General features: G+C 48.0%; 1 protein-coding gene across 5 annotated transcripts in view; it reads left to right on the top strand.

Moving 5' to 3' along the window:
• REEP1 (receptor accessory protein 1) overlaps positions 1 to 20,031 on the top strand; it is a 53,431-nt gene that overhangs the window by 21,770 nt on the left and 11,630 nt on the right. For 4 of the 5 annotated variants that reach the window (XM_084286488.1, XM_084286487.1, XM_084286490.1 and 1 more), the window contains exons 3-7: positions 2,278 to 2,354; positions 4,198 to 4,318; positions 5,728 to 5,841; positions 11,122 to 11,172; positions 15,010 to 15,178. In XM_084286488.1, coding sequence (XP_084142614.1) covers positions 2,278 to 2,354; positions 4,198 to 4,318; positions 5,728 to 5,841; positions 11,122 to 11,172; positions 15,010 to 15,178 — 532 coding nt within the window. The remainder of the gene's footprint in view (positions 1 to 2,277; positions 2,355 to 4,197; positions 4,319 to 5,727; positions 5,842 to 11,121; positions 11,173 to 15,009; positions 15,179 to 20,031) is intronic. The other variant, XM_084286489.1, reaches the window with a different exon arrangement.

The following is a 20,031-nucleotide window of genomic DNA, read 5'->3' as shown; positions in this document are numbered from 1 at the left end:
AGCTGGCTGTGCTGTCTTGTCCTTTTACTAAAAAAATATCTTCCTGGGCTCCCAGTTTCTCAAAGCAGAATTTAGGGAAAGTGAAACTGGGGAGAATCAAAACCACTTGGGCACTGTTGGAGTCCTGTAGGATTAGCACAACCTAGCCCTGTTAAATTCATTGAACCCAGCTCAGCTTCCTGATCCTGATTTTTCAGTCCTCTCAGCATCCCAGGGGTAACAAGGCCATTTTCTCCTCTGGGTAACAGCCTAGATGGCCTTCCCATTAAGTCCTTAGTGTGAGCTCAGACTGAGGCTCACCGTGGCTGCTTAGATTCTTCCATTTTCTTGTTCCTGTCCACCAGATAACAATTTTTGATGTTTTGAGAATCAGAAATGTTAGAGAACACATCAGATACTTAGGGCAAAGTATCCCCACAGCCCTCGTGCAGCTGTGCCTCTCAAGGTTTGTGCACCCCTGACTTGGAAGGGCCGAGATCCCCCGTGTCTGCCACTGATAGGCACCACCTCCCTAAGTCCTTCCTGGCAATTATTTAGCTTAAGGGTCCAATTCCTGTTAGAAATTCAATTGCAAAAGAGAAACTCACGTATCAAGTCATGACCCAAGTGTGGGAACGACTGGTCTAAGACCCGGTCTACACTTAAAACTGTTTTTCAGTTGGCACACCAGCTGGAGGCAGGTTAGTCAGCGGCCTGATTAGAAAGAAAAGAAGCTGTTTACACGGCCACAGTACAAACCTCCGTGTACGAATCTAAACTTATATCACCGTGGTTTATTTTTATTCTGCTTAGTAACAGTCGTTTTGATCGATGTTGTTTTAGGCCAATCTAGGCCCATCCGCACCAGGTCTCCGTTAGTGTTTAAGAGCTTTGCTGGCGTTAACGTGGAACTGACAGAACCGTGCTGGCAGCGAGGCTTCGAGGGACTCACAGTTATGTAAAAAGTCTGGCAGAAGCTGCCCTGGGAAGACAACTCTCCCATGCGTTTGGCACTGCCACTCCACTGCTGTAACACTAAATATAAATATCAAAATATAAATATAAATGCAGGGGGAGCAGGCGTACAGCTGGGTGACCGGTGCTCAGGGAATAATTTCAGTACTTGTAGGCAGATGGAGAGACACTGCAGGCACTGCCCCCACGTCAGGGCAGGGGACGGGGCAAGCCGTTTCAGATTTATTGCCATTTCAAGTGTCCTTCCCCAGAGCAGCACCTGGTTTAGGTGGCCCTCACCCACTGCCTGCTTTCCAGCCTCCCCTCATTTTACTGCAGTTATCCCAGCCTTAGGTAGCACGTTGCAATTCTCTAATTCAGGGATGTCACGGATTTTGCTCCCTTAAGCTTTCTGATACTGCTGCAAAGCCACTCAGGAATCCTGGCTGCATTTCTCTCTTTGTACAGTTCATTTTTCCAAACAAGAATGACTTGATGTTGGGGTGGTGTTTTTTTTTTATTTAAAAAAAATAGAACAGAAAATTCCATAGGAATATCTATTCTGAAATATAGCCAACTAGACAACAATTTCAGTTAAAATGATGTTAAAACAACAGTTATTTTTTCCTTGGAGATGCAGACAATTAAAGCTTTTTGAACTATCAGTGGGTGAGCACAGTGACAGCGCAGCGTGTGCTTTTGCCACCAGTGTGAGGCAAAATGCTCTCACCTAAGCCCTGAGCAGGGGATTTAAGCTGAAGCAGTTGCTCTTGTCCCTGCAATGCCCCTGCTGAGGGTACGTGTGTGGGCAGGCACCACTGCTCAGCTGCTGCATGCTAACTCAGTGAGCTGTGCTCCCATCACTGTGCTCCTGAGCCCTGGGTCATGGGCTGGGTCTCTCTGCCTCCTCCTGGACACTTTCCCCTGCCTGTAGATATTATGTCAGTAAGTACATTTTGTCTTAATTGCAATTTAGTCCACGCCCTAGTACTAAGCTTTGTTGTTAAGATGAGCCAAGTGAGGTTTTTAATGCCCTGTGACAGGGCTGTGGTTCTTTCCTGGCCAGAGGAGCTTCCTCTGTAGGGACTCTTCGGTGTGTCAAGCTGTCCTCCTTGTCATGAGACCGGTCCTAAAGGCCAGATTCTTCCTTCCCAAGGGTCTGCGTGGAAATCTGATGTGTGTTATGAGGTGGGGGAACCCCGGCATCTTCAAGTCCTTAGGGATTAATAAATATAAAGCTTTTCTTCTGTGCAGGTTGGTCTCTGCACTTGTGCCTGTACAAGATGCTTAGAGGGTCTTGGGGCAAAATGATTGTTACTGAAAGCTGCCTCTTTCTTCTACCAGGTCAAATGGATGATGTACTGGATCATATTTGCGCTCTTCACAACAGCAGAGACCTTCACGGACATCTTTCTTTGCTGGTGAGTACCACAGGGGAAGGAGTCTTTAACCTGAGATGAAAAGAAAATGGAAATGTTTGTAAGGGAAAATGAGAGGCCAAGAGCTCACTGTCTCCTGAACATGGGAGTAGCACCTTCGGGTGCACAGAGGTGTTTTCTCTGGAAAAGCCACGTTTGCTTTCTCGGTGCTGTCATGAAATGGAAGAAAAAGGGTAGAACCACAAGAAATCGTTACAGGAGTCTCCATCCCCTGGCTTCAGGAAATAGGTCTCTGTCAGAGGCACATCTGGTGGCTGAATTGGATGCTTGCAGAGATCATCACATAAAAATCTGTAGCTTTAGCTACAGGCACAGTTCTGAACCTAGGCAGATGTGTCCTACAGTAACTACACTGACTCTGGGATCAGGCAGAAACAGCCCTGCAGCACAGGACTTTGTGTCTAGGTTTTTCTGCATGGGTTGTTGCTCTTCAGATGTCTTGTCAGGCCCTTTCCTGGAGAACAGTGACGGTCCCTACTGCCGAGGGCTCGCTGGTGCCAGTGGAGAGATGCTGGTGACCTCTGTCAGGGTGAGAGCACACGAATGCCCAATTATCAGATTCAGTTCCTTAAATTTGGATGCTCAAGCTTGGAAATGTTGTTTGCTTCGTTGCCCTTCAGTAGAGCATCTTCTAAGCTAGGGGAAACCAGCGAGCTCAGGAGGCTTGAGGCTGAAGATTTAAGGGTGGTGCGTGGCCCTCACCTAGAGCAGTTCTAGCACAGCACCGCGTGCCTCCAGTGAGTCCTCCCCTCCAGGGAGTTGGGGGGACTTGGCAGCATGTCAGATCCCTTGGAGAGGAGATAAGACATTTTTGGCTCTTTATCTACCTCCACTGTGCTCATCTGGAGTCTTTTTTTTTGGAGGATGTACGATATGGGTCTCTCTGGAGGAATGACAGGGGTCTTGCCCAGCCTGTGAAATCAAGTATGCCACAGAGATCCCCACGGAGGTGGAAGAGCAATTTGCCAGGTCCATGCTCGTGGTAGAGCATCACAGAGACCCAGTGGGTCTGGCCTGGATGCTGTGTGGCCCAGCTGGCTTAGTTGTGGTTGAACACAGCTGTTTGCTCGCTCCCCACACAGTGGGAAGGAGGAGAGAAGTGAAAAACGTAAAAGTGCAAGAACTCGTGGGTTGAGATAAGGACAGGTAATAGGAAAAAGGAAAAAAAATAGTAAAAAACAAAACAAAACAACAACAACAAGTGATGCACAATGCAATTGCTCACCACCAGCCCAGCCAGTCCCCAGGCAAATCCCCCCAGCTTTATTGTTGGGCGTGACATTGTGGGATATGGGATAGTCCTTTGGTCAGTTTGGGTCAGCAGGAAAGAGAAGCAGAAAATTCCTTGCTCCAGTGTAAGCACTGCTCAGCAGCAACTGCAACATCTGTGTGTTGTCAATGCCATTTTCATCCTAAATACAAAACACAGCGCCGTGCCAGCTACCATGAGAAAAAATAACTCCATCCCAGCTGAAACTAGGACAAAGCAGAAAGTCAGAGAGATGAAAGGTGCATAAAAATATCAATGAAATACTGATCTGCTGGTTTGCTCTGTGCTTCCTCTGGCAATGCTATGGAGGCAGCATCTGTGCTCTCCATGGAGTCTTTTCCAGACCATGAACTAATGGCTCTGATACCTGAGTAAAGGTAGGACGAGCTGAGATGTGTGCAGAGGTGAGAGGATGTCTTTTGGTCTTTGGGGTCTTTGGTGAGCAGAAGCTGCCCAGAACCAGCCTGGCCAGTCCCACCGGGCTGTGCCGAGCATCTCTAATCAAGAGCAGTGGTTGAACTGGGAGAGGACATTAACAGCTCTTTTTTCTTCTAGGTTTCCATTCTACTATGAGCTCAAAATAGCTTTTGTAGCTTGGCTGCTGTCTCCATACACAAAAGGCTCCAGCCTCCTGTACAGGAAATTTGTTCACCCAACACTGTCTTCAAAAGAAAAGGTAATCACAGGTGCCCAAGTCCTGCTTGGGTGGAAACAATCTGCAGTGTGTTTGCTCCATCTTCATATCACTCATTTTCATTGAAGGACTGGGAGCTGCTGATTCTCTTCCTCTGTCATTTGATCATCTCTTTTTGGTCGGTGTTTTTGTCCTTTGCTGTTTTTATATTTTAAATACTGGCATCTGTTCAGCTCGCTCACATGCATTAGTTCATCTTCGGGCACTTGAGAAGCTAGGAGGGAGGGGAATGAAAACGCCTCCTGAGCTGCTTTGCACCTACTAGCTGAATATAGCTAGAGAGCTGTGTTGTGGCTGGACGTAATGATTTAGAGAAGCAGGGTTCTGGCAGCCAGGGCTCCTTTATTTTGTTCCCAGCTCTGTGCAGCAACGAGACAAAATAGTCCAGCCTGCCAGAAAGGGGCTTAGCGAGCACTTGCCTGGCTGGGAGAGAAGCAGCATGTTGAGGTCCTGGTTTGAGAAACGGCCTGCTGAAATTCACAATATTAATTTCAGAGCATTACAGCTTGAATCATTTGCCTGCCTAGGAGACTCCTGTGGCTGTGAACGGGACGTTGTCAGGCAGATCCATTTGGCTCACGTGAATCCGTGGGCTGAGGATAGCTGTCAGTCACACGTCAACGTACAAACTGCCAAGAAGTGAATAACCCTTTCCCACATTGCCAGCTACGGCAGTGAAAGATCTCCATTTAAGCCATAAGCAGTACATGAACAGCTGATTTCAGTGCTGTCCAAGAAGAACAGCGGGGATCAGTCCCCTTTTTGCTTCCTGGGAACTTCTGCTTAGGCATCTCACAAACCATGCTCATGCATTTTGGGTTGCCATCTCTTATCTACTAGAAATAGGGAAGGGATCACTAAGAAGCCAAGAGCTTCTCGCAGATTGCATTTCCTGCTAACCCAGCACATCCAGTAGCTTAGCACTGAAACTCATCATCATCCAGGCCCTGGGGTGGGGAGCACGAGGACAGGGACTTTCACTGCATGTTGAGCAAAATCCAGAACCTCTGAACCGCCCATTTCCATGGACGTGTTGGAGCCGGACACTGCAGCGATGTGCAAAGAGATCTCAGATACTTCTGAGAGCATCAGTCCTGGCCCCAGGGCAGTAGAGCTGCAGCTGCCCAGCATCATATTGTGATTCCTTTTTAACTATAGGGCAACCCAATTTGTCTTCAGTCTATAGATTGCCAATGGCAACAACACACCCTGGCCCGTTCTGCCCAGGTGGAGGTGTTCTGCCCAAGGTGGGGGAAATGGAGCACGTCTACTTCCATGACAGATGACCTGACCCTGCCGAGGATCCGAGGCTGGGACCACTCTGATTTTGTCCCTTTTGTGCTTTTTTTTTTGGTTTGTTTGTTTATTTGTTTTGTTGTCTGCTGTGACAGGAGATCGATGACTGCCTCGTCCAGGCAAAAGACCGGAGCTACGATGCCCTCGTGCACTTCGGGAAGCGGGGCCTGAACGTCGCGGCCACGGCGGCTGTCATGGCAGCTTCCAAGGTGAGGCTGTGGGTCGGGATGGAGGCGTTAACATCTCATAGAATCACAGAATCATGGAATATCCCCAGCTGGAAGGGACCCATAAGGATCATCGAGCCCAATTCATCTGCATCCATTGCCAACGGCAGCCACAGTGTGGAGAGGGAGACAGAGCAGAGGTGGGGATCCTGTCACTGGTTTTATCGTGCCTCCCTGTCTCCCGTTCACCAGCCACACAGGTGCCTCTTAGGCTAAAGACACTTAAGTAAGGGTGGTGCTCAGGGAGCCTCCAAGAGGTTGGAAAATGCAGGATTAAGGCTAGGGGCTGCCCCAGGCCTCTGCTGAATTTTTATACATTCCGTGGCATTTAGTACCCAGGTGACAACGTTAGCAATGTTGTGCATCACAGCTTTTAGTTTTCACTGCCAAAATAGGAGCATGGAAGATGCTGACTCTAGGTGGACACAGCACCCTGTCCTGGGGAAGAGTTTTTTCCCCTTGCTGGGGAAGGGAAAGGCCACCTGCCCTGCAGTTTATCAGTTGTTACGCTGAATTGCTGAGAAGCTTGGAGCATCTGCTGAGCTCTAATTCAGGTACTGACAGGCTGCAGGGTTTACACATGACATAACCTGGTGTATAACTCTCTGGAGACGTGCTGCTGTTATGTAAGAGTGCACGGGACGTGGGGTTAGGTGTTTTTGGGAGAGTGGCTTCATCTGAAGAGGCGTATCCTGTGCTCTGTTCCTGGCTTCGAGCCAGAGCCAGACAGCAGCTTTTATCTCCTTCTTTGCATAAAAGCTGCGAGAAATTGATAACTGCGTTTGGTGGTTCTGCTCTCTAGCCATGGATTACCATGGCTGAGCGTGGATGTGCAGCTATAGCAGCTGTACTTTGATGTTTTGGGGGCAAAACTTGTATAAAAGAAAGTTCCTGCGCAAATACAATGCCCCTTGCAAAAGGACTGTAGAAACATGCGGGCAAGATGGATGTTGATATTAGGGAGAACTCATGAATGGGAGTTGAAGGAAACTCTTTTCCTCTGCCAAATGCTTTTTGTATGACCTTGGGCACATCATTTAGTATATCCTGGCCTCATCTCCTGTAAAAATGAGTAATACATCCTTGGGATGCTAAATGTGTGCAGGCTATTGAGCGTGTTGAACTGAAGACGTTATAGAAGTGGGAGCCCCTGGGATATGCCATAAACACATAGGATGACAAGGATATGCAAAAACTGTTCCAAAGAAAAGCCCCAAATTGCCTCCTTTTACCCTGCTGTCAGGCCTGGCTCATTCTTCTGAGCTGTTGCTCTGCTAAACGGGGACTGCTGGCTAATCCAAACCCGGACTGAGAGGTAGGATAAACGTGGAGCTAAGGCGAAGCTCTGTGCTTTGTGCCCAAGGCCACACCATTTGTGTGACGCCCCCGTGGCAGCAGTGCTTTCAGTGCTGTAAACCTGCAGAAGTCACACCGTGGACGTAAATAGGCTCCGGGGAAGCCTGCTCTGCAGCACTGCCTCTGCTTCCTACAGCGTGCTGCAGACTCTCTGTGCTGGAGCTGTCCTTCAGGACAGAGTGAGAAACAACGTGTGAAGCCCAAAGAAACTGATTCCTTGTTGGGTAGCCCCCAAACATGCAAAACTCAGTGGTGTCCAGGCCCACAGTGCCCACCTGTTCATCTTGGGACTGAAGCAGTGCCTTCATCAGCTCTTCAACCTGAAAGAAAAGCCAGCACCACAGTTTTTCTTCCTGCTGTTCTGCTTTGTATTGCTTTTCTGGTGTTTCTTAAGATTCTCACTGCCCTGAAATGCAGCTCCGGTGGCAGCAGGAAGCTGGGCAGAAGGGAGAAGACCCTCCAGGGTACAAGGAAGCTGCTGCTTTGCTTGAGATAATGAAGCTCCCTTTCATTGCTGGAAGAAACCAACCCATGCTGTGATTTCTGTGGCACATCTGCCAGCCTAACTGGAGAGAAAACAGATAAAATATTGCTGCCTGTGATGGACCAGAAGAATCTCTTCTGCACACTACCTTGGGGATGGGAAAATGAGTGAGAGGAAGTCATTGGATTGAGTAATTTATTTTTACAGCAAAGAGAGGACTGTTCACGTCTTTGCTTCAGCTTTGAGATTTAAGTGACTCTGAATACCCGAGGAAAAACAGGACTCCTGACTTCTTTCACCACTTCAGCACGTGGCCTCCAGCAAGTTGCTTGCTTCTGTGCTCCTCAGGGTGTGCTTCCAGGGACAAGGGGAGCTAATCTAACAGCTCTCCTCTTCCAAAAACCAGGGCAATGCTCCTGCTCCCAGTGGGTCACTGCACCAGCCTTTTGGACCTCCTCAGGTTACCTCTAAGATATCATAAAACTAATCCAGGAAGAGAAAGAAAGGGAGTAGTGATTTTTTTTTTTAATACATGAAGGAGCCCACGAGTGTGGACTGATGCCTGAGGGTCTGAGCCACAGAAGGGAAGGGACAGGAGTATGGCTGGAGGAAAGGAAAGCGAGATCCCCTCTTCCTGGTGCTGGGAAGGAGGCAGTTCAGCTCTGCTGCTCACAGCACCGCACCCTTAATACCTCCTCACTTTTTTCAGCTGCTGCTGAATGTATGTCACCACCTTCCTTGCCCACTTGAGAGGGAGGTGTAGCAGAGGGAGATTATCCTGCGTGAGTGAAGTTTAGAGGGCTAATTATCTAGAAAACACTCTGAGCTGACAGGTGGCAAATAAACCTTCAGTGCTGTCCTCTGGGAAAAGTTTCCAGGGAGGGGGAAGGAGAATCCTATTGGTAAGCCTTATCCTGGCTTTCCCTGTGGGAGGTTTAAAGGTATCCAGCAACCCCCGGTAATTGTGGGGTGTAGATTGGGAAGTGAGCTCTGAGGAGTCACTGGGTTTCAGCCTTTAACAAGCCAACCTGTAAAAGGATCTAAAGGCATCTAAAGGATCTAAATCTAAAAGGATCTAAAATGATTTTAGGTCTAAAGTTCTTGGAGGTGTCTCCCCTTGTGCATAGCCCTGCCCTCTCCTGTCTCTCCGAGCTGCACTACCTGACTTTTTGTGCTCCCACAGCAATCCAGATCCACGATCTCTTCTCTTTGGTGATGAGATCTGTGCTCAAGGCCTGTGTTTTCATCCTTTTTATCCCCAGTGCAGCACGGGGAGGCTGGCTCTCTGATCACTATACATGAAAAGCTGCTACTCTAGATATTTATCATGGGCTAAGGTGTTGCAAGCTGAGCGCAGCCACGTGCATGTTCCTTATCTCTTTCCCTTATCCATTTCCCCTTTCTGTCCTAAACACAACCATGGTTAGCCAAGTGCAGGCTTCTTTCCCTTCCCTTCTGCTCCCCTCCCTATCTATAGAATCTATTTTTGGTGCTGTCCCAGCAGACAGAGCATCAGATTGCTGTCTCCTTGCCCCTGCTTAGGTGCTCGGCACAGATCCTTTCCTCTGTCCCTACAACCCTCCCATCACCACTTTTACACTCTCCCCAGCTCACCGACCCTCTCCTTAAGGTCCTGGTTTTCCCAGCTCCCGTTCCCTCATTCCTCACCCTGGATAAATGAATTCAGCCAAACAGGTCAGTGCCATTTTCCCCTGTTCCTGACTCTTGAACTGCCTCAAACTAGCCACAGCTCCACTCTTCAAAAAGGAGAGCTGCAGAAAACGTCCTGCAGCCATCACAAGGCCACGGTTCCTGATACCTGACCTTCCTCAGCCCTTCCTCTTCCCCCCTGTGTGTAGGGCAGGGAGTGTTGGCACAGCAGCCGGTGCTGAGAAACCCTCCAGGAGCCTTTCTTGCGTTGGGAAATAGGGTCAGAAACCCGAAGTCAGAAGTATTACGGTGGGAGTTGGAAACCCAAACTTGTGGGAGAGAGATGCTGCCTGTGTGCCACGGCTGTGGAGAGCTGCACTTGTACTTCAGCTGGGAAAGAGGGAAGCAGGGAGCATCCATCCCTGTAAGAGAAGGGATTTGTAATGGGATTTTGTAACAGGGAGGTCCCACTGCTTGCAGGGAGAGTTTCTTTGCTCACTCAATGTGTCACAGGATGCTTCTGTCCAGCCTGCTTAGTGCTGCTTCTGGGCTGTAACAGGGCCAAGAGCTGCAGAAGTCAGGAGTGGTTCAGAGTACAGAGTCTGAGAAACCTGCGTGGACCTGTCAGTGTTATCTGCACACTCCTTTGGAAAATAGCATCCTTTAAAGGATCTCCACCTGGGGTCCAAAATCAGCAATCTTATGGCTGAACTCTATTAAACCATCAAAGAGGAATAACACACAACTTTCTTGAAACGTGCTGCCACTGACCACTATTTCCTGAATTGTTCCTGTTATTGTATAATGCATTTTTCACTCGGAGGTCTCAAGAAACTGACTTCCCCCCCAAATCAATAAAACCTCCACGCAGAGCTACAACCCAAGCAGCTGATCGCAGCTTTTCCATCTTGTTGGCTCTTATGCCGGTGTCTCGAGGAGCAGACAATAGCCAGCGAATGCAGGGCACCAAACAACAAATTCATACAGAGCCCAGGCTGGGAGAGGCAACGACAAGCAGTTCCCAGAAGAGGAAATGCCAACAGGCAGGGTGGATGAAGTCAAGTTTCCACCATCAGCTTTAAAGCCAGCTGGTTTCCTCCGGAGTCTTCAGCACTGCCTGGCACCCCCAAACTGCGTGGCTGCTCTCGGCCAGGCACGGCATGCAGGCCCTGGCCGTAAGGACATTGCTTGTAGGTTCTTTGTGTTCGTGTGGTTTGGCAATGGCAGAAAAAAACTGCCCCCTTCAGCCCCCAAAGCTGGCGGGTTTGCTCTTAGTGGGACCTTCTGCAGGTAGGCACCGTAAGCTTGGGCACGAGCATTGCCCTCCTTCTTAGAAAAACCATTCAGTCACTAGGTCTAAAATGACTGCGGAGCATCCTTCACCTAATCCAGCCTAAATTAGTCATAAACACGCTCTGTCCTTAATGATTTTAAGTCTGGAGGAGGCTGGATGCTGGGGGCTTCTCCGCTGGGAAGCACCCGTGAGGTGCAACAAGCGGCAGCCCCGTTGCTTTTAGAATTTGCTGAACTCTTCGAACGCGCTTGCTGGGTTGCAGCCAGTCAGCTGGGGTTGTGGGGTGGCTTCTTCACCCCTCTGGGGGAGCCGAGGGTGTAGTGCACAGCTGGGTGTCCCTGCTTGTTGTCTGCGAGTCCCTGTACAGCAGTGCCCAGCCTCGTGCTCGTGCCTCACCTCGGTTCCTTGTGCTAAAATCTCTCTTTGTGTCGAAGCGTGTACGTTTGTTGCCACACTCGCTCTCTTTTTCCCTTGCTAGGTCTCTCAGCTGCTTCATTTACACTTGTATTTGGACCAGAAAAAAGGGCAGGTAATCTGCTGAGTGCTTACATTAACCTCTAACCGACATCTGCCTCCCCGTAGGAGTGGTTTGAGCTGTTTCCAGCTGAGGCTGCTCTGAGGCCAGCTGCTGTCTGCTCCGCTTCCCGTAGGTAGATCCTGTGTGCTGTGCTCTAAAAGCCCTGATCACATCAGCAAAACGCCTTCCAGGTCCTCTGCTGGCAGTCAGAGAGATGCCAGCAGCCAGGCGGGGAGCTGTGTTTGTGGAAAACCCATCTAACTCAGGTTGTTGCTGCCGTGTTTGCTTCTGTTTTCCCACTGATGGGTAAAGGCAGCCTGGCGCTGCCGCTGCTGCGATCCCATCAGCCTGGTTGGGGTTGACGTGGAGCAAGTGAGGCCAGGACTTGGCCCACAGGTGGAGAAGCACCTCCGCAAGCATGTCCTAGGAGTTTGTGCCACACCTCGTGGTGAATATCTGCAGGCTGGTGGCTGTCACGTGCATGCAGACGTGTCTGCTGCTGGGGAGGAGAACTGCTAACCTCAGTTACAGCAAACAGGGAACATTAACAGGGTTCGTGTGGTGCTGGACGTGCAGTGAGCGTGGCTTCGTGTTCCCTTGCCTGTCCATTAACATGCCAGAAGGTGCCCTCCTGTATTAACACCGAGCGTATTAAAAGCTTCTCTTGTATGACTTGACATTTTTCATCCCCGATTCGTGTCTCTTCCCCACGCTGTTGCAGCAGCAGAACGGAGTCTCTAGTTAAGAGATTTGTTTTGAAGCCTAAATAATGTCCACAGACTTCTTTCAGATCGTCAGACTGACGGCACGATAAAATCTAGACGCTGTTTGTTTGTATTTGGATCAGAGGTAGTGGGACTTTGTTATATAAATTGCAGGTTTTCAAATGATGTGCCTGATTTTATTTTCCTAGAGCCTACGTAAAGCTACCTACCTATGTGGAGGAATTTCTATGCATAATCCTATTGTACATAAACCCAGTTATTCCAGACTCCTAAGTCCATCTCCCTCTAAAAGGTTTCACTTCAAACGTGAGTGCAGAGATTAATTATAGAAGCCAAGTAATTAAGACACCGCCAGCTATTTCTGATGCAGGGCCTTTCAGAGTGCCTGTTGCAGCACTGGCTTCAGATTTTGGATCCTTCCAAGATTTTCTTTCCCAAGCCATATTGGTTGGGTCAGTGTCTGTGGCCTGGACATGCAGATTTAACATCACTTCTGGAGATAAGCCTGCTGCATTTAGGGGAAGGTAGCCTGCAGGTTAGCTTGCTCTGAAAGCTCACTGTCAGGATATTTTGCCCCCCTCTTTAAAGCAAAACTAAGGAGAGAATGTGCTAGGCGTGAGATGTAAGGTACAACATCACAACACTACAGCTACTGTTGTGACCAAAGCAGGTAGAGACATACCCAAATTAGTTTTAGATTAATTTGGAATTAATCCCAGAGAAGCTTGTGCAGCTTAAAAGGCCACGTGTTGATGGGCGACGACCTGATATCCTTGGTAGATCACATCTGAATGAGGTTGATACCAACTGGTATCAGTTTCTGGGAGCTGATATTTTTTACTATTTGCCTTTTGTCCTGTTCAGTACCGTTGAGGGCTGGCCCTTCTCTGCCCCTGTCCCTGAGAAAACCAAAGCAAAGAGGGAACTGTCCCGTGTATGACGAGGTTGGTGAGTCCTGGGAGAAGAGGTGAAGAAAGGAAGCCTACAGAAGTCCACTTTCATCTTTCCCTCTGCTGTGGGATGAACTTTCCTAGGGAGCAGAAGATCAGATGAGTTTGCTAGCGGATACCCTGTAGTGAACAGGGAAGAAAGACACGCCTGCACCCACTTGTTGCCACCAAAACCCCACCTGCCAAAATCTCTGGGACATCTCTCATGGCTGTAGCACTTGGAAGAGCACCTGTATGATCATGGACAAGATGGTAAACAAAAATCCCCCAAACAGCTGCTCTTGATGTGCCACTTGACTGTTTTCACCAAACATAGTCCGAGATGTCTGCTGTGCTAGATCTGTTCCGATCTTGGTTTCTCTGTTGTTAATAAGTGATGTCTTATGGTGGAATAATAGTCTCTACAGCTGGATGAAGACTTTATTGCTAAAATATAACCGCAGCAGGGCAAACTCTCGCAGTGTTGTCCCTTCAAATCTTTGTGATTTCATATACAGCAGCTGCTTATGTGACAGGGAAAGGGCTGGTAATGGCATTGCCATTTTACTTTGAAACTGTCCTGATTCGGTTGTAATCATAATTTCTGTCGTGTTTCCATTTGGGCTCAAGTAGAAATGCGGCAACTGGGAAAGAATTGCGGTCAAAGTGTTATTTTGTGCCCTACGAGCACTGAAATCCAGCCTGTTCCTGCAAAGTCTGAAGGTGCAAAAATCTGAAAGCAGAAGACTGGAAGGGAAGTGAGCAGGATTTCACGTGCTCACTCCTCATCGCTCAGCCTGAGCCATTCCTGTTCCTGCTGGATCTGAGGTTTGAACAAACTTTCATGGCACGGTAGGAACGGTAACGTTTGCTGTTACCTGTGTGATAAGCAGCCTCCGTCCTTGCTGGAACAAGCCCAGGTAAAATTAAAGCAGAAATCAAGAACGGACAGGCACGTACCAGGTCCGTATTGTAAAACTCGGGAAGTAATATTGGGCGAGCTGGCTGAGAGGAGGTTAAAAGCTGGCATGCTGCTGACACTTGAGCTGGTAGCACAAGAGGATTACAGCGCTCGTGTTACACCACCTTAGCGATTGCTAAGCCCCTGGCTTTGCTGCTCCAGTCATTCTGCAACAGAAAAATATTGTTTGGTGGTCTGATTGCTCCCAACCATCTCTTGCTAGGGATCTGGCTGTGCAGTCGTGCTGCGGGGTAGCGTGTCTTGTTTTTTCTTAATTGACACCAGCAGAAATAATTTTAGAGCCAGGCTCTGTGTAAAATTAAAACCCAAGTGTACTTTTTATCAGTTAGATAGATAGATAGATAGATAGATAGATAGATATCAGTTTATATGCTGAATATCACCTAATGCAGCCAACAAAGAAGTACAGGTAGGTTCAGTATTGACTAATTTCTGACATTCTTGCTCTGTGGCAGTATGAGGATCACAGAACTCAAGAAGATGTGCACTGATAACCAACCTTTTGATAGGATGTAGTTTTAATATAAGGTGTCCTTTAAGTGAAATGTCATTTAGAAAGAACAGCTCTGTTCCTTTCACCAAGGAATATGTTTGTTTCTTGATTGAAAACTAGTCTAAGAATAAATAAATTAGGGTGTGAGTTTATTTATTCCTTAAGCTGCATGAAAAAGCACCGAAATATTTCTCTGCATTTAAGAATAACTTTTTATTACCTTAAGATTTCAAATCTTCCGTGCTCTGGAAATTCTCTGTATGACTGAGAGCTGCTGGGTGAATGTCATCATGGAGAATTACCTTTAAAAGGAAGTTATTTTGATGTAGACCATTTAATTGCATTTCCAAAGCCAAGGACCTCTTTATCTAAGATATTAATGAAGAAAAGTACCTGCAAGAAAGACTCAGCAACATCCTGCTCCTTCGGATGTGGCCAAGGCCTCTCTGAGCTGAAATGACTGCAGTGAAGAATCAGAGGTGCTGTCCATCAAAATTTTGAATGATCCCAATGTGTGTGTAGAACCACTGCAAAAAGAAGGGCAAAGAGAGTGAAATGATGTTTTTAACAACTCATTTATGTCCTCTCTAGGTTACCGGACCAGGCAATATTTTCTCTTCCTATTTTCCTGATGGATTTCAATGAGCTAGGGAGAGGAAAGGTTCAAAATACAGTTTGATCTAATTTTTGTGTGTCTTATTTGCTTGCTTGTTTAACCAGGGACAGGGAGCCTTGTCCGAGAGACTAAGGAGCTTTAGCATGCAGGATCTCTCGACCATCCGTGGAGACAGCAGCAGCACTGTTCCTCCGTCGGTCACTGTACGAACAAGTAGCAAACAGAGCCAGCCAAAACCATCCAGAAGTGCATCGGAAGGCACTGGCAGCTCAGGTAAGTGCCAGCGTTATTTTCAGCGGTGTGTTGTCTGGAACATCACGCAGCCAAATGAAGTCATGCCATTGGCAGCAAGCTACAGAAACAGCCATGGCAGGCAGCGCATACCAGAGCTCGCAGGACACAGCCACACTGTGCACTGACGAGGGAACAGTATCGTCGTTTGGTGGTTGCTATTCCTGGCTGGTATCAAGGGCTGGATGTGAGCACACAAGGGAGCCAGCATCAGCCTTTGCAACTTGAGCTGTAAGGTTTAAGTGCAAGCAGTGGTGGGTTTTCAACAAGAGGGGCTAATGGAAGTGCCAAAAGCAGGGATAAGAATGCACGATAGTGGGCAGGGGTCATTATTATCATCAGAGGCTCCATATGGTGATACAACCTCTCTCTTTTATGCCATCTAAACATAAATGTGAGTTCTAATGGGTACCTGGTTTGAAATAGTCCCACTCCTGCTTCTTCTGAACTGTACGGTAGCTGTCCCTTGACAGCCCTCGGTCAAGAACTTCATCACTGATGAAGCCTGATGAGAAATAAAACCTGTACAAAGCACTGCTAGAAACAGAGACCAAGGTCTGACAGCTATTTAATAAGAAGGATGTGTGCACACGCGCTGTTACGGAAAGCAAGTCTCCCTGAAAAGCAAAGGTTTGTTTTCAAATTCTGAAAGAACAACGGGGAGAAGCAGCATGGTGGGAATAAAACCCATTCCTGAGGATTCGGTTGTGAAAATTTATTTCAATCTTGGTTAAAGAAATCTTAGTGAGCCTAGATCTGAAACATTTAATTAGGGATACCTGTGCAGATTAGTTCTGCTAGAAAATTGAGAGATGGAGCGTTGTCCCAAGCAGGAATTCCCAGACACTGCCAAAGATCATGCAACTCGACTGCTGGGATGAGAAACCACAGAGGGTTGCAAGCCTGTCTTGATAGTTTGTGAAACATGGGCTGGTAAGTTTGAAATTTAAAAGTTTCAGTGTGTGTGTGTTGAAGTCCATGCAGACATTCACTGTGTTCCAAGGCTGTGTAGATTTCTACCTCTTGTAGTTTGCTTTAATTTTGGAAAGTGTTAGAAATGGGGTTTTCTTCCTTCCTAAAAATTTCTTTCAAGCCCTTTACAAATGCTGAGAATTATAGCTCGTAGACTTCTCTTTATTTTTTTAGCATCATCTGTTGAATATTTTTCTTTATAGGTAGATTGCAACAGCTAATTTTATTGCAGCTTTGCAGTGGTTTTATTTGATATTTATGTAGGGTCTTGTATGCACGTAGCACATGTTGCTTTTGCTTGTGGTAATCAGTCTGAAGGTAAAGTGGTCACACACAGAATAGAAAACTCTTACTCAAAAAATAAAAATTAAAACCAAATCGCATGTAATATAGAGCAAAATAACAAGTGGCACAATTAAAGCATAATCTACTTAATGCCAGGGTGTGTAGAACAGTCTTTGTAGGTTTTTTTTTTTTATTTTTTTTCTCAAGGCAGCAAACTCAGCTCTTAACACGTACAATTTTCTGATTTTGATCTGGTTTCCGTACTGCACGAGGAAATGTCAAAGTGGATCTGTGAAAAATTGGATCTGTTCATCGATTTTTCAAACTGAGTCTAGTGTTTACCAGACTTTTTTTTTTTTTATCTGAAAAATTTGAGATTTTGGTTTTATTTCTTCTCCTAATGAAATTGACACAGATTTGCAAAATCTTCTAAGAACTCTCTCTTCTATCTCCCTTTGTCACCTCCCTCATCCACCACAGCCAGCACAGCCAGGCACCTCCAGCCAGGGAATTCAGCCACAGGTGGCTGCATCGTGCTGGGTGGAAGTCTGTGGCCAGAGTTTTGCTGTCCCTTTTAATCAGGTTAAGTGAAAGAAGCGGCCCTGGTCTCTCCTGTTTTGTGTGGGCACAGTTATGTGTGTAGCCAGAATGATTTGAGGGGAGAATTGATCAAAGTCACGGTGAATGTGAGCTCAGTCAGACAGTATCACACCTTGAGTGTTGTGTTCAGGGGGAGCCAGCACTGTTACAGGCACACCAAGCCCAGAAGCCTTATTGCTTCACCTCCCATGTTCGTTTAGATGGATATTTTGATGGATTTTGTTTTTGCACAGAAACTTTAGACTTCTCCTTTATATTCCTGGCTTAGAGATAATGGGACTGACTCGGCCTGACATCAGAGAGAGTCAGCAAAAATTCCCCGGCCTGTTTGACAGGAGGGTGACTCAGCTGAAGGGCTCTGCTTTCTTGAAAAGGTCTTGGAAGCCCCCAGCCCCCAGAAGGTCTGACAGAGTAGCTGGGATACCTAAAACCAGCTTACGTTAATAGAGAGCCTGGCTGGGCCTGCAGATCTGCCTGCAGTAGAAATCCTGCTTTATTGAGGCTTTCAGGGAAGTCTTGAAGGAACGGGTCCTGCGTATGCAAGAGAGGCAGAGTGGAGCTCAGGAGGAAGGGTCTGCATTTCAGGGTCAATACCTTAGCATATTTCTCACATGGCTTTCCTGTACACCTCACATCAGTGAATATACCCCGTAAAATACCTGCTCAGTGAAAAAGTGCTGCCTGTGGATCAGTCCCCATTTCTCGAGGAGGTTTCTCAGTCATAGTAACAGCGCTCTGCCTTGTCACTACCTCCTGAGAAGTTTCTAGCCAACCAAAACATCCATTTTTTATGTTTTCTTTTATTCTAGCTTTTATTTTCCAATCCAGGCGTCTGAGAAACCGCAGGTGGGTGTGCTGGGATGGTGATGATTTGGGCGCCGTGCCCATAGCCCTTCTTCTGCCATTTGCTCATTGCGGTGCTCCTGCACTCACCCATTTCCCTGCACCCTCATTTCCTACCAACCTATTGCAATCCCCTGCAAGTGCAGCTCCCAAAGCCACTGCCTGAGCTTCCAAAGGATCGGTAGGTGCAGCGGGGACAGGAACCCCGAGTGTTGTTTTGTCTGGATGTGCTCAGAAGCGCATCTCTGTGCCTGGGAGCGTGTGTGAGCATCTCTCGGTTGTGCAGGGGTCACAGTTTTTGATGCAGCAGTGCACACACACACTGCCTGCGGCACTGCTTTTGTAACATTTCAGAAAACTCCCTGTATTTCCCTCCTGTGGCTCTCAGGGGTGCATAAACCCTGAAGAAGCTGGTTGCCATCTAGCCCAGGCTCTTCATTTTCTCAGGACGAGAGGCAGCAGCACCAAGGAGAGAGCAGGAGCCTTACGATAAGAAGAGCTGCCCTCAGGCCATGGAGCAGGCCAGCCAGCCCTGGGAATATCAGGAGTTATTTTCTCATGCTGTCAGGCGTCTCTTTGATTTTCACAAGAAATCCTGCTGGGGAGCTGCCCTGCTGCTCTTGGCCTCGGGCTGTGGCAGTCCCCGAGCTGGGAGGGTGTCGTGGGGAAGCAGTGCTGCTGCCTGCCCTCCCGCACACACTGCCCCACTCTGCTGCCTGTGACAGCTCTGGTAGCATTCCTGGTCTTGGTTTCTTGAGTGTTCACCTTTCTCCTTACACATCTATATTTTTTCTTGTTGGTTAAGCCAGGGGCTTGTGGGACCTGCAGTGAATTAATTCAGCGTTTGGTTCCAATAAGAAATACTTTCTTTTACAGTTTCTGTGGGGTTATTTTTAACTCAGCCCAATTTGCTGATAAACCTCACTGGGGAGCTCCAAAAAACTCTGTGGAGAGATGTGGAATGAAGCCAAGTGGTGAGGAGCAGGAGGCTCCTCAGTGGCAAAGCTGGAGCCACTGAACGAGTGGCACATGGAAGGACAGCTGCACTTAAAGCAACGTGGCAGAGACAAGAGATGGCTCTTTAGGTCAAGATTACAGGTTAGAGGAGTCCCTACACCCTGAGCACTGTAACAGCAGCCAGATGTGCTGTGGGGCTTGGTGTTGCTCAGCCCCAGTCCTGTGTTTAAGAGCAGATGTGGTGTTTAAAGGAAAGTGATCTGGAAGGACAGGGATGGAGAGAGGTCTGCTGCCTCCCCTGCACACAGGAGACAGCTGAAGCTCAGGTTTGGTATAAAAACTGCTCCCACAGTGAGCACTAGGAGGGGCTTGGGTTCTGGTTTTACAGCTCTCGGCCGTGCTTTTTTGCTTTTTTTTATTATTATTATTATTATTATTTATTTATTTATTTTTTTGCTCACCAAGAAAACTCTCCTGACACCGCCGGGCTTTGGCTCTGGCCACAGGCTGGCTGCAGGACCGTGCTGTACCCTGGCTGCAGTAAGCGACTGCTCGGCCTGTTTCATTTCCATTGCTGTGATTTTTTATAATGCCACCGGTGCTGGTTAGCCTGATTTGTGACCCTCTGAATTCCCTCCTGACAGAAGGGAATCGCTGCGTGAGGAACTTGGCATGTGGTGAGCAGGGACCAGGGGCAGACACAGCGAAGGGTTTATTTTTGCCCTCCGAAGAGTGTCTCATGAGGTCAAGACAAGGAATATGCCAGAGTTTGAGACAAGGGGAATTAGCTCCTCCTTTCCTGTACCTTTTGCTGCCTTTTCAGTAGCTGCAGCCACCCTTTAGCCAGGCACCGAAGGCAGCTGTGCTGTTGCTTGAGCAATAGCTGAGATGCTCGGCGAGCTTAACCCGCCGTCCCCGCTGCCTTTTGTGCCGACAGCTGAGCCATATTCACACCCATCCCACAGAAACACCCTGCTCCTCCTCCTCCTCCCTGCACCCGGCCGAAAACCACACGCAGAGGACATGAGGAGCAGCGTCTGCTTCGCCCTGCCTTGAGACACGTGCGTGAAACACACGCACCCAGGGCTTGCCCCTCCTGCGTGTGGCGTGCTGGCCACCTGTCCTCTTTATCCGATCCCTCACTTCGCTCCTAGCTCAGCATTTCTCCATTTAGCCTC

Source organism: Netta rufina, assembly GCF_964035555.1.
Source record: "Netta rufina genome assembly, chromosome: 4".
Classification (NCBI taxonomy): domain Eukaryota; kingdom Metazoa; phylum Chordata; class Aves; order Anseriformes; family Anatidae; genus Netta; species Netta rufina.
The sequence above is the reverse complement of the archived record's forward strand: the minus strand, read 5'-3'. Positions and strand labels throughout refer to the sequence as shown.